Raw genomic sequence first — 12,712 nt, forward strand, 5'->3', positions numbered from 1 at the left:
CTTGGATTTCTCAAACAAGAGCAGATTACAGTATGACTCACCAACATCACAAAAGAAATGTTTGTATATTTTTAAACTCTTCTCAGTGCAGGGAGAGTAAAACAGTCAAGCACAAACCAATCAACAGACAACAGGAAGGTGAAACGTGTCAGTGGGTCTGGAGGGTCTAGGGAGGTCTGAAAGGTCTGGAAACTGCTGCTGAAGGTTCAGGACCTTGAGCCGCAGCGTCAGGGGTCTGCAACCTGAATACTGAAACAGCCATTTTTTATAGTTTAACAACCAAACAAAATCCACTTAAAGCCACAAACTAATTTTTAAACCTCGGCGTTTGGTGTTCTTTATCCTACTTTATTTTATGTGGTCTATTTGATGGGGACTATAAATGACAACAGGGAAGGAGATGCTTGGTGACAGATTTAGCCACAGGCTAACGTTCATCTACAGTCCCTGGTGTTGTGTTTGAAACAGCTATTGTACCATATGGAAACAACATTTGAATTAATTTATTAATTCGGTTTTTTTTTAACTGCCAAATAATCTCTGCACTGAAGATAGGGAAATGGGAGGAGCTACAGTCATCTGACAGGGACGTGGTTCACCCTGGACAGTTTACAGTCAACAAACTATTTCCACTCACAATAACATCTACGATCAGTTGAGATTTTCTGATGATCCATGTTATTTGACTGTGGGAGGAAACCTGAATATATATATATATAAACATTCACACCAAACAAAACAACTCTATATGGAAAGACTGGGGGTTGAACTGGCAAACTGGTGACCTTTTTGCTGTAAGGCAATAGTGCTAACCACCTCTGCCCTCAATTGGCTTCCTCTAAACTCATTAATTAAATTCCCCAAACAACCCAGGATGGTGGGAAAATAATCATTATGGTTGAGAAAGAGCTACTAGTTCTCTCTATTAAGGAAAAAAAGGGAGTGTGTTTTTTTGGTAAGAACGTACTAGAAAAGTACCCCTTGATAAACATACAGTATTTTTACAATTTAACTGATACACAGTGAATTTACTTTACAGGCAGGGACAGTAAAAGCCTATTATTTGTCATTTTACCTCCTGAATTCAATACCAAATATATTTTACCTGACAATGCATTTTTGACTAAACTTTTCCCGGAATGAGGTAATGTTCCATAGATACACTGATGATGCAGCTTTATTTATGGAGACATTTATTCCTTTATTTTCGCGTATTGAAGGTCCGTTAGCGCGTGAAGTCTGTCACTTTGAATCTGTGTTTTTGTTGAAGACGTCGTTCATTTTCTGCAGCCCGCATCCCCTGCTGTCTTAATGAAGTGATCTTTTCAGGAGTCGAACATCTGACATGAGAGTGCAGCTTCAATGACGCAGGAAGCCTCGGATCATATCCGCTGCAGCAGGTCATGTCATTGAAGGGATTCACATGTCTATTTGGGGTCGATGTGGGCGGGGTTGTGGAAAGTGACGTCAGAGTGTTTGGTCGGTGACAGTGGAGGAGGGACCGGAGCACAGACCGGACTGATCCCACGTGTGACGGACGAAATAAGCGCTGCCTGCATTCCCGACACCGGATCTCCAACCACTCCCCGCTCTGCTCCGTCTGCCGACCTGCCGTCTGCTTGTATCCGTCTGTCACTGCCTGCAGCTGGGTCAAAAATGGAAGAAGACGGCGGCCAAGCACCGTCAGGAAGCCCGGCTGATCCTCAGCACGACCCGGGGTAAGCTCATTTTATTCACCAGTGTTATAAACGCGTGTTTTATTGTTTTTGAAGTACGACCGCGTACCCTCACTTCAAATGCACACGTTTTTATTCGGTTTGTGCAAACACACTTGGTTCCCTTCCCCTGAAAGGACGTCCGCGGAGTGTCCGCCTGCCCGTGTCCCATATGTGCCATTTTACGCGTAAAGCCCCGCACACCAACTTCCCTTAGAAACGGTACAAATTTACATTTGTGCACTTTTTTGAAGAGACACACACAGAGGGTCGAACCGTGAACTTGAATGAATTCCAAGCGTCATCTGCTGAAGTCGGCATATTGTTTGCTCCGCTGTGACGCACTGTATCTCGGGAAGCTGAAGGACAGGTGATAAGATTTTACCCTGGAACCACTTTCTAAAGTTTGAGCTGCTCTGTTGTGATTATCTCATCACATAGAGGCTGTGCTGACTGAGATGAAGGCTGTGGCAGGTTGTTCACAGCCCAGTGTGTCTCTGACTGTGCTGAGCAGTCAGGTGTGGAGAGTGGAGCAGGTTCACAGCAGGATCCCTGCACCGCCTCACGCTTGCTTTCACTTGTTTCCAGGCAGTCACTCGGGTCTTGGTCAAGCTGCCAGATATATGTGTGTGTTGTGCACATCTAGATTGAGGCTGTGTCTTCAGGTGTGTCCAACACCTCGAATTACACGACCGCTACTGTTATCATCACACAGTAACCATTGCAGAAGTTGTCCCAGAGGTGGCGGTGTTCTAATTCAGTGTCCATCCTTGTTTTTTTATAGCTGTCTTTGTTTTGTTTTTTTCGTTGTTTTTTGCAAGATTTTATAAAGTAGTTTCAATGTGATACAGCAGGGGGCGCTTCGAGGTCAGCATAACCTCAAATCACCTTTTACCCATCACCAAGGAAGACATTTCCATTGTTGCTAGCAAACAAACCAGTAATTCTAATTGGCTAAATGTGAAACACTTAAAAAAACTGTCATTCTAATTGGCTAAATGTAAAACACTTAAAACCAAAACTATTTTTTTTTTACAAGGATTCTTCAATAAAAAATGATTATCTCCGCGTCTGAACTCGGGGCGTACACGTGACAAATTGGCAAATATCTTCCAAGGTCGTGCGTTTCACTAAATAATTGTTTGAACTCGATTTTCTTTAAAAAGCGACATCCCTAACTCCTCGTCTTTGTTGTATTCAGAAAAACAAAGGGTGTTCTGGTCTGCACCAGATCCACGCACAGAAAAAATGAAGAAGAGTAGTAATAGTTTGAAGGACAAATTACAGCAGAATATCACAAATGTTCTGGATGCAAAACGTTATGAAACATCAAGAAAAAAAGAAGATGTTTTAAATGGTTTGCTGTGGCTGATGGGAGTTCTGCGTCACTGCGTCTTGATGATGATCAGACCTTCACTTTTCCTGCACCTGTGTGTCCAGGAGCTCTACCATAAATACAGTATCAGCAATCTCGTTAGCCAAGGTACACAACACGGATTGGTCGGTTATCTGATTTTATCGTGAGCAGCTAAGAGGGAGGTAAATTCGCCCCGAAAATATCTGATCTGGGGAAATATCGATTTGTGCTTGAGTCTGAACTGTCCTGTTGAACCAAACGTCATAATGGAAACCTGCTCTGATTAATGCTGTCTTTTCACTTGGTAGGAAAATGTTTATTGGTGGCCTCAGCTGGCAAACTTCACCAGGTAAAACATGCTCTTTTCCTGTCTCTCTCTCTCTCTCTCTCTCCCACCGTCCTTTGTCCATCACATTACATTATTGTGTGTGTTTGTGTGTGTGTGTGCGTGTGTGTGTTATGCATGTAAGGCCATTGCGGTTTCATGTCCTCCATTTGACCCCTGTGTTACTGTGACATTCACTGCTGCAACAAACATTAATCTTAATTTAAGAGCAAAATAAAGATGACATCTAACCAGAACCTTCTTTGTCCCGCTCTCCTCCACAGACAGCCTTAGAGATTATTTTAGTAAATTTGGGGAAATCAGAGAATGTATGGTGATGAGAGACCCGACAACAAAGCGTTCCAGGTAAATGAAGAGAAACATTTTCAACCTTGGAGTGAAAAAAAATAATAATAAAAGAAATCCGTTTTTTGCTGGACTAAGAATTCATGGACTAACAGGATAATACCGTTTGACATTGACCAAGGAGCTACGGAAGACATTTCCTGTCTTGCAGTTTATTATGGGATAATCTTTTTAAAAAGGTAACGGTCTTTAACTCTGTGGTAGGTCGGAGGACAAGGGAATCTGCTGATGTATGAACCTCAGCCGCAGGATGAAAATACTAACGGTCGCAGCTTTCTGTTCTGAGACTAATTCATCAGATGAGCACAGACTTATTTTTGACTGACGACTAATTTGACGAGCGTTTTTTTTCTTAAGTTCTATCAATTTCTGCATGGATCCTAAATCCAGGCAGTTGTTGTTAGCAATGTTGAGGAAAACAGTGACGCCATCTGCGGAGGCGTTTAATTACAACCGTCAGTCCCTTTCGGAAGTGCCACTTGATTGGTCAAATGGATGGATTTGCTCGGGATCACAAACTGAATCTAGCCGAGGCGCAGGTGTTCAATAGGAGGAGGCAACAACCACAAACTTGGTCTTTTCATGCAAGGAGAGGTCGTAGCCCGCAGACCAAATCTGTCTCTGATGGAAAATGTCAGCCGCATCAGGAAGTAGAAAATCAGACAAGAGCAATCGCTGACTCTTCAGCAGTTCAGGGCTTCTTATATATCACAAAAATCTGCAGTTGAAACTGCATTAATCAGCATCCTGTGCCCTTTGACCTTGAACATCTGACAACCAAAACACTGTGTTATGCTTTGGAAATATGATACATGAGGAACTCACCAGTTGTGTGAGATTAGCCGTGGAGTTCCTTCGTCATAGTGTTGCTAAAAGAAGAAAGAAACCAGTGAGGAAGTCTGAGAAATGTGTGTATGTTTTTGTTTTGTTTTTGATTGTCATTTTCTTTTTCTGTGGTTTCTCAACAGGGGTTTTGGTTTCGTCACCTTTGCAGATGCTTCCTGCGTAGACAAAGTCTTAGCGCAGCATCTCCACGAGTTGGACTCTAAACGGGTACGAGCACCTGTTCTTTTTTGCTGCTGGTTTGACTTATTCTGCTTTTCTCTGCTGTACATTTTTCTTTCTCCTTTTCACCTTAAAGAGTTCAAAGAAAATGTGTTTTTTTTTTTTATCACAACTGATGTACAGTAGTGGTCCCTGACCTTCTTTGTACCAAGGACTGGTCGGCTGGTAATACCGCGCCATTGTTGAAGGATCATAAAATTTTCAAAATAAAACATCTTTAATAATCATGACAGATTATCTTTGAATGAAAACAGTAAAGGGATATGACGGGATTTTTTTTTAGAATGAAGTAAATTACTGAAATGAAGTATATTTTTATCCCCCCCCCCCACTGCGGCCCGGTACCAAATGACCAACGTACCGACACCGGTCCCCGAACCGGGGATTAGGGACCCCTGATGTACAGTATTTATGTTGTGGTGTGGTCAGCTACAACCGTTAATACTGTAGTAAATGTGGGTTACTCCTGGAGACCTGGAATGATTTGGATATTTTTCACAGACGTGGAGTTCTTCCTTGATAATGGACTGATCTGAGATCATTGAAGAGGACAATTACTGTATCCTGGCAGACATGTTTGTCACAAATGTCACCAGGATCTAAAGTTGAATTCAGATACTGTGGTTAAAGGGCAGCGTGACCTTCTCCTTGTGTATACACCGTCCTAGTGTCACTTTGAAAATTGTACATTAGCTTTGGCGTGAAACAGTCATTAGACCGAGGTGGGTTTTTTTTTTTAAACTAGTGATTGAAGGTGAAAAATCAAAGTCATTCTTCCTCGCTGCATCCCAGTTCTGTCCTTGTAAACACATTTTAAAAATATGCCTGGAGGGAAATCTCGTACACTCTGCCCAGACTGTTTCTCAGATTGGAGGATGAAAGAATTAGGTTATTGTGATCAGCCACTTAAAACATGTTTGATGGAGAAAAACACAAACACGTTTGAAGCCTTTCTATTCACGTGACCCTCAGAGGATAGGCAGTGTCAGCCAAGCATGGAAGGATGTTTCAGGTGCCTGTGAAGCGGGAGAAAAACTGTAAGTGACAATGGGAGCTGGGTGTTTTCAGTTCTAAGGTAATTGGTGAGCGAACATGGCTGCCTGAACAAAGTAGGTCAGCGTGGAGGGGACAGCTGTGGAGCTCCTGACGGTGGAGGTACACAGGTATTGGAATAAACACATGCACCCAGGCATTAGCTGCTCTTTAATGAGTTTATGTCTGCTGTAAGATATGTCAGGGCGACATGGGAGCGCAGCTCTTGATAGCAGATAAAGTGAGAGTGCACTCACCAGCATTGATCCAACGGAGGACGTGGCAGATTTAACACTGGTCTGATCCATAGAAGCCATCACTGTGATGTGCCGCTTGTTTTCACAAAAAAAAAAAAGAGAGAAGAAAAATCAAATGAATTTCATGTGAAGCCTTATATTGTTGACATTTAGCCCCTGCCAACACACTCGCACTGTTCCATTTTTGCATAAAAATCTTGTAATTTTATTGCTAATGGCCTTTTCTGCGTTCCTGGCAAAGTGCCTGCCAAAGCAGAGTGTGTCAGAGTGAAGGACAGTCGTGCAAAGTTAAGTACTGCCTCTCTTTTATTTTTCAGCACAGATGCATTAATGGTTTGTGAGTGACACTCTGGTGGAAGGGGAATTTTAGCCTGTTCTCCGCTGTAAAACCCCAAATATGCAGCTTTTAGAGGCTTATGTCGTGTTTATCTGCTCAGACCGACTGCTTAGCTTACTTGCTAACAGCAAAATGACAACGTCACGTCTCACTGGCCAAGAGAGCGTCTGAGGTCACGCTGCCTTTGCTCAACCTTTATCAATAGATACTGTCTCTGCAGATTTAAAATTTAAAACATTTCCCACAGTGGTTTGATTGATTTTTATTTTTTTAAAATTATTTTTGGATTTCAGACCAAAAGTGGCAATGTTACTTTTTCATTGATGAAGGTGTTGCCTAACAGCTGGTCCACTTAATAATAATAACCTTTTATAAGTAAGTTCTGGTCCAGTGAAATCTGGATTCTTGATAAAATTCCAGGTTAAGGTTTAAATATTTATCTTGTGAAATGGAGGTGTGTCTGGATGCGGTGGAAAACCAAGTGGCCTTGGTTCAGATCTGTGCTGTTTTACTGTTCTTTACTTAGCTATGACCTTGTTTCAGTGCTGGCAGTGAAAATAAGTCCAGTTGCCAGAGGGTTTTTTTTTTTATTGATGGATTGATTGACTGTCCACTACAGACACAGATACAGGTATATGTGTGTGAAATACTGGATTTCTTGGAACCACTACATAAAAATAACCAAATCTTTGTGATCTTTTTCAATCTGCATGATTCTGTTTTGCCTCTTTCTTTATAATAATAATTTTTGTGTTTATACATTTTTTTCTGTGCTGATTTTGACCGACTGTTTTTTCGTCTTCCTGCAGATTGACCCTAAAGTTGCTTTTCCTAGGCGTGCTCAACCTAAGGTAAGCAGACCTTCTATCTGTCCATACACACACACACACATAAATATATATATTTTTAACATTCCCCAGCCCCTAACTCTAACCTAAACAATTACAAATATAAATCCCAATCTCAGTCCTTTCCCTAACTCTAATCTGACCCTAATTCTAATCCTGATCACAAATGAAATATTTATATCCTGAAAATACCCTCTCAAACTGGGGGAACCTGCAAAAAGGTCCCCAAGAGGACAAATTGTCCCCATAAGTATGTGACGTTAGGTAAACACAAACAAACACACACAAACAAACACACACACACACTTGTGATTAGAAATGCATTTGTGTGACGATGAAGCGATGCTGCTGAGCGTCTGTCGTGGAGTGTGTGTCGTGGAGTGTGTGTCGTGGAGTGTGTGTGTGCTCTGAGTAGTTTGAAGATGAGACGCTGCGTTTGCGTACTGTCAGTGTATGTGTTTCTGACTGAGTGCATCCACAACGTTTGTTGACTTTGCTGGAGTCTGGTTATCACGGGAAGCGGGAGAGAACGCTGTAACGTCGCTGCCGTGCTGCGGCTTTTTAAAGGGAAAATCTGCTCTTTTTTTTTTTTTTTAAAGTCAGATTGTTCTGATGAACCGAGAAGCAGCAGGTGGGAGTTTTTCATCTACCGCGGTAGATGAGATAGCAGACCTTTCCCCCTTGTGGGACGGCGAGGTATTGCCGTTGCCGGCACGGTGACACCGGCACACAATACCTGATTACAATACCTCACCATCCCACAGCTGTGGGGGTGAGGTAATAATAGGTGATATTCCAATGTGAAGACAATGTCAGCGTACACCGTTGCAGTGATAATGAATATAACAAGGCAATCATGGAAAGATTCACTGTCTACCTAAGGAATACACCGTGTCTCCGAAAAGGTTAAGTGCCAGATTTGGATGAGTTACGTTCCTTTTTTGCTGCCATTAAACAGCAATTACCGTCTTCATCCAGTTAACTTTTGTGAACATAACCCTCATTCCCGCCATAATAAATGTTTACTTGCTTTTATATTACCCTCATTTATTCGGTATCATCCAGTCATGAAGCGCAGCAGTGACGCCGGCGTGTCACACTGAGGGAAGTGTCATAATTTTGAGTGAAATGTCAACATCTCGCCTCATATTTGTCGAGTCACGACGACAAATATTGATGTATTGGAATTTGTTTCCCCATCTTTTTCTGTGCGGTATGGGGCTGAAGTTTTTGACATGTTTTTTTCCCCTTTGAAGATTCATTGCAGTTGGCATCTGTCATGTTTGTTTTGCAGCTCCCTTCTTCTCTGTGCCGCCTGTGCACACCTCTGGTTTTGTATGTGTCCAAACTGTTTTGGCAGACGCCATGAGAGCTTTGGTATCTGTCCTGCCTCAACCATTTGCATTCATTATTTGAAAACACACGACACTGACCTGACGACATTGGCAACAATGAAAGGAGTGACAGACAGCGGGACTGTGCACAGTGAAGGGAGGGTAAAGGTCAGCCCCGATCCGCACTCCTTGCTGGTCCTACTCCTAAAGGTCAAACCACAGACTGTGTATGGAAGATAGTTATCCTTTTCTAATTTTTGAAGCTTCTCAAAAATGCAGTACACCTTGCTGGCCAGCAGCTCTGCCCCCTTCCACCCTCCAAAAAAAATCAACCATCCCTAAAATGATTTTCTTTACTCTTTAAAATACACACCCTTCTCTGACCTGAGAAATAATGTTAGATTTTTTTTTTTTTTTAATCAGAGGCTGGCGCTAAATTTTGGCATCAAAAACTATTTTTGGAAACTGAGAAAAGCAGAATTTTTTTGACATTTGACATTTTTAGTTTTAAACTGAGGTTCATTACTCACCCGCCTGAAGTCCCACCTGTCATAAAAATGGAATGGAGTTCTACCTCTATCTCAGTTCTGTTCAGAGGCACAGATTTCTCTCCATTGCAGAAGAGTTGGCTGAAATACCACTGATGGCCAGTAGTAGGCTCTGCCTTCAGGAATCTCTGTCATCCTTAGACTTCAATAAAAAAAAAAAAGAACCAACATTCTCCAAAAAAACTTTTGTGAAACGATGTTCTCAGTGGCCTTGTTGCTTCTTAATTCCTTGAAATAAGTGTCTTTTAAGCCGATTGTTCCCGTGAGTGATCGGAGCGTCGACTCCCGAGGCCGGAGCTAACTTATGATTCCAAGAAATAAACGCTTGGGTTCGGAATTTGACTGAAACTCTTTAGACTTTTATTGGATCAATATTGGAGTTAATTACTGACTTGCCTAATTTGTTACTTGTGAGACAAAAATGGAACGCAGTTCCAGTGCTCCCTAGCCATGCACTACGTTTTTTTTTGTTTTTTTTTGCCTTGATTATTCCAGCTCTGCTGCACGTATTTGTTTCCGCTGCAGAAGAACAATTAGCGCTGGCTTCAGAAAACTCTCTCTCTCTCCCAACGACTTCCATTCAAAAAAAAAAAAAAAATGAGCCAACTTCCTCTGAAGTTCTCAGTCCAACATGTCCTCAGTGGTCTGGTTCATTCTTAACGCCTTATAACAGGGGCTGTTTTAAGTTTGTTGGTCCCCTGAGTGATCTGAGAGCTAACTTCTCACTGAAGTCTTCTACTTGGAACCAAAAAGGCCGTTAATATATGCTTGGATGCCACGGAATTTCACTAGAACTCTTCATACGTTTTTCTTTTTTTGGCGGGGCAGTTTAAAAGTGAAGTTTATTACTGACCTGCCTGAATCCCCCCACTTATGAGAAAAATGGAATGCGGCCCTGGTGTTCCGTAGCCATGCACCGCTTTATTGGCTCAATGATTCCACATCCAGTTCTGCTGCAGGATCACACATTTGTTTCCATTGCAGAAGAGCCGGTGGAAGTGGGTGCTTCGGTCAGCTCACAAGTACTACCCACCCAGTGAGTGACATTAATGAGGAGAGCAGCTGAACAAATGTGTTCAAACACAGGGAGAGAGAGAGAGAGAGAGGGAGAGAGAGAGAGAGAGAGAGAGAGAGAGAGACCCTGTTTTCTCATTGGAAAGCCTTTGTTTCTAGTGTCTTTTTTCTGCCTGGGAGAAAAAAGGAGAAGTCTCTGCCCCGGTGCTTGTTTCGCCCACACACATTTTTATGTGCTGCTTCAAAGAGCGAGCAGACAGGCCTGGATGAACCTCTCTTTGATGAGAGGGATGCAGGGGCCAGGAGGCTGCAGGTATGGGTAATTTCACAGGAAACTGGTCAGCTCCTATTGGCCGTGGTGGGGAAGGATGTCAGATCACAGGTGTGAAAGACGGCATCAACTTCACGCTAACAATGGGCCTCATTTACTAAGAGTCCACACACACACACACAGACACACACGTGTCAGATATTTATCGCTAAGTTCTCCCGCGATTTGTTCTCCGCACTGGATTTTATAAATTTCCCCGTTTAATCGGACGATGAAGGCGAGGAAATTGAAACCGTCAGCTCTCTGAGTTACAGCTGTCACTCACTGCGGGAGAGGCAATAAAAATATCATACAATGTAATTCACACACATAAATATTAACGTTTGCGTTTGTGTATAAATATTAATGACAATTATTTTTAATCCGGCATCAGACGGGACATCCAACATGAAACTCTGCCAAATGAGAATCCAGGGCTGGAGCCATCCAGCCACAGATGATCTGTCATTTATATTTATAGCTTTATAAATAAATCTACTCTCCTTTTTTTTTTTATTTTTTTTTTTTTCTTTTTTTTTTTTTTTTTTTTTCTGCAGACTTGTCCAGGGCTGTGAAAGCAGCCGCAGCCGATTTTGGGCAAATGTATCAAACAGTCATCGCGTCCAATAAAAGAGATTTATGGCAGTTACATTACAGTCAGGAAGGAGACATTGTTCAAACTGAAATGTAACAATTTAGACTCGTGCTGAAAAATGTATGTGTCACCAGTGGGGGTTCACTTGGATCAAATATATATTTAATGAAAAGAGATTCAGTGGAAGTTAATTAGTCGCACAATATTATCTGTAGAAATGGATGGTGACACCAGCGCCACCTGTAATTTACAGGTGTCACCTCCTTTTACACAGTCCACCTAACTCATAATCAGTGTTTAATAACTGCTGCGCCATCACATCCAGGAGTGTCCTTCCGTGTCCTTCTGCCGTTTCCCTTTATTCTCGGCTCTGTCTGCTGCAATTTATTTTTCTGCATCCACGTTTGTTTTATTTGTTCCACCATCAGAAACTCAGTTTTCACCGCCTGCAGTTACTGCAGCCCAGGCTTTTTTTTTTTTCTTTTTTTTTTTTCCCTTTTCAACATCGTCACTCAAATAACTGGTTGTTGACAAGTGTACCTTAGAGGCTTCCTCTCCGACACCTCAGTTCCTGCTGTTGTGACATCCTCCTGTTTTTCAACCTTTTGTAATATATTTCTTACTTCTGAAGGTCCTTTCTAACACGTCTGTTTAGCAGCGTGCGTTCTTCCTCCTTTACATGTCGAAATAAGGGCTGTGCAGTATGTAGTAGATTGCAGCTTTTCAACATCCACACGCACACACACACGTACACACACACGTCAACGTCAGTTCACAAAGACTCTAAAAAGCACTAACTGCCATTGGTGGATTTCTTTCCACATGATGTCAGTTTGGTTGTGTCAGTCACCATTTGGAAGTTCCACAGGGTTTAAAAAAAAAAAACGAAGTGTCCTCTAATCTGACCTTGGAACCTTCAGGTGATTCTGAAGATCCAATGATTCTGATTCGCTGATCAGTTCAGTCGTCGTAGGGTTAGTGAATTGAAGAAAGTACAACTGGGTTTATATGCATGGACTTTTCAATATATATATTACAATTTGGCGTTTGATTTGGACTGTAGGAACCAGAGGCAGGGTCTGAGTTACATCTCTGAGATCAATCAGGGGTCACCGACCCCGGTGCCGGTCCGTAGGTCCGAGTAAACATACAGTATACATACGTATATACATATAAATTGGAAATGGTAACGGTGATCGTTACGTAAGCAGACTAACGATTCCAAAGAATGAAACCACCGGGAGCCAGTTCACTACAAGAAGGTTCTTAATTCCTGTCCCTAGAGTGCGCTGTTCTGGCTTCTCCATTAATAGCATTTTAATAGAGGCTGTTCCTGCCAGCATCTTCCTCACGACTGTCACGTGCTGGACTGTTTCTGCAGCATCTCTGTGTCCCTGTGTCGGCCTGATGTGATTGGTCTTCACCACAGTGGTGAGAAAAACAAAACGCTGTCTTTTAGTCTAATGGTCGATGATGTCAGCGCGCAGCTGCTTACAAACAATATCCAACATGACTCAGTTGGAGTGGGGTCATGAATGTCGTTGACATTTTACACATCTTGACATTCACATTCAGCCAGATTGTAGTGACGGCGTTAAATGAAGAGCGT

General features: G+C 42.3%; 1 protein-coding gene across 1 annotated transcript in view; it reads left to right on the plus strand.

The window, feature by feature from the left end:
- Positions 1-287: 287 nt before the first annotated feature.
- The window catches only part of LOC103377698 (RNA-binding protein Musashi homolog 2-like), a 117,759-nt gene continuing 105,334 nt past the window's right edge, over positions 288-12,712 (plus strand). Inside the window, 5 exon segments of the mRNA XM_008308598.3 lie at positions 288-1,718; positions 3,381-3,421; positions 3,682-3,763; positions 4,732-4,816; positions 7,264-7,305. Of these exon segments, the coding sequence (XP_008306820.1) occupies positions 1,441-1,718; positions 3,381-3,421; positions 3,682-3,763; positions 4,732-4,816; positions 7,264-7,305 (528 nt within the window). The 5' untranslated portion in view covers positions 288-1,440.

The sequence above is a fragment of the Cynoglossus semilaevis genome, chromosome 4, assembly GCF_000523025.1.
Source record: "Cynoglossus semilaevis isolate Cse_v1.0 chromosome 4, Cse_v1.0, whole genome shotgun sequence".
Lineage (NCBI taxonomy): Eukaryota > Metazoa > Chordata > Actinopteri > Pleuronectiformes > Cynoglossidae > Cynoglossus > Cynoglossus semilaevis.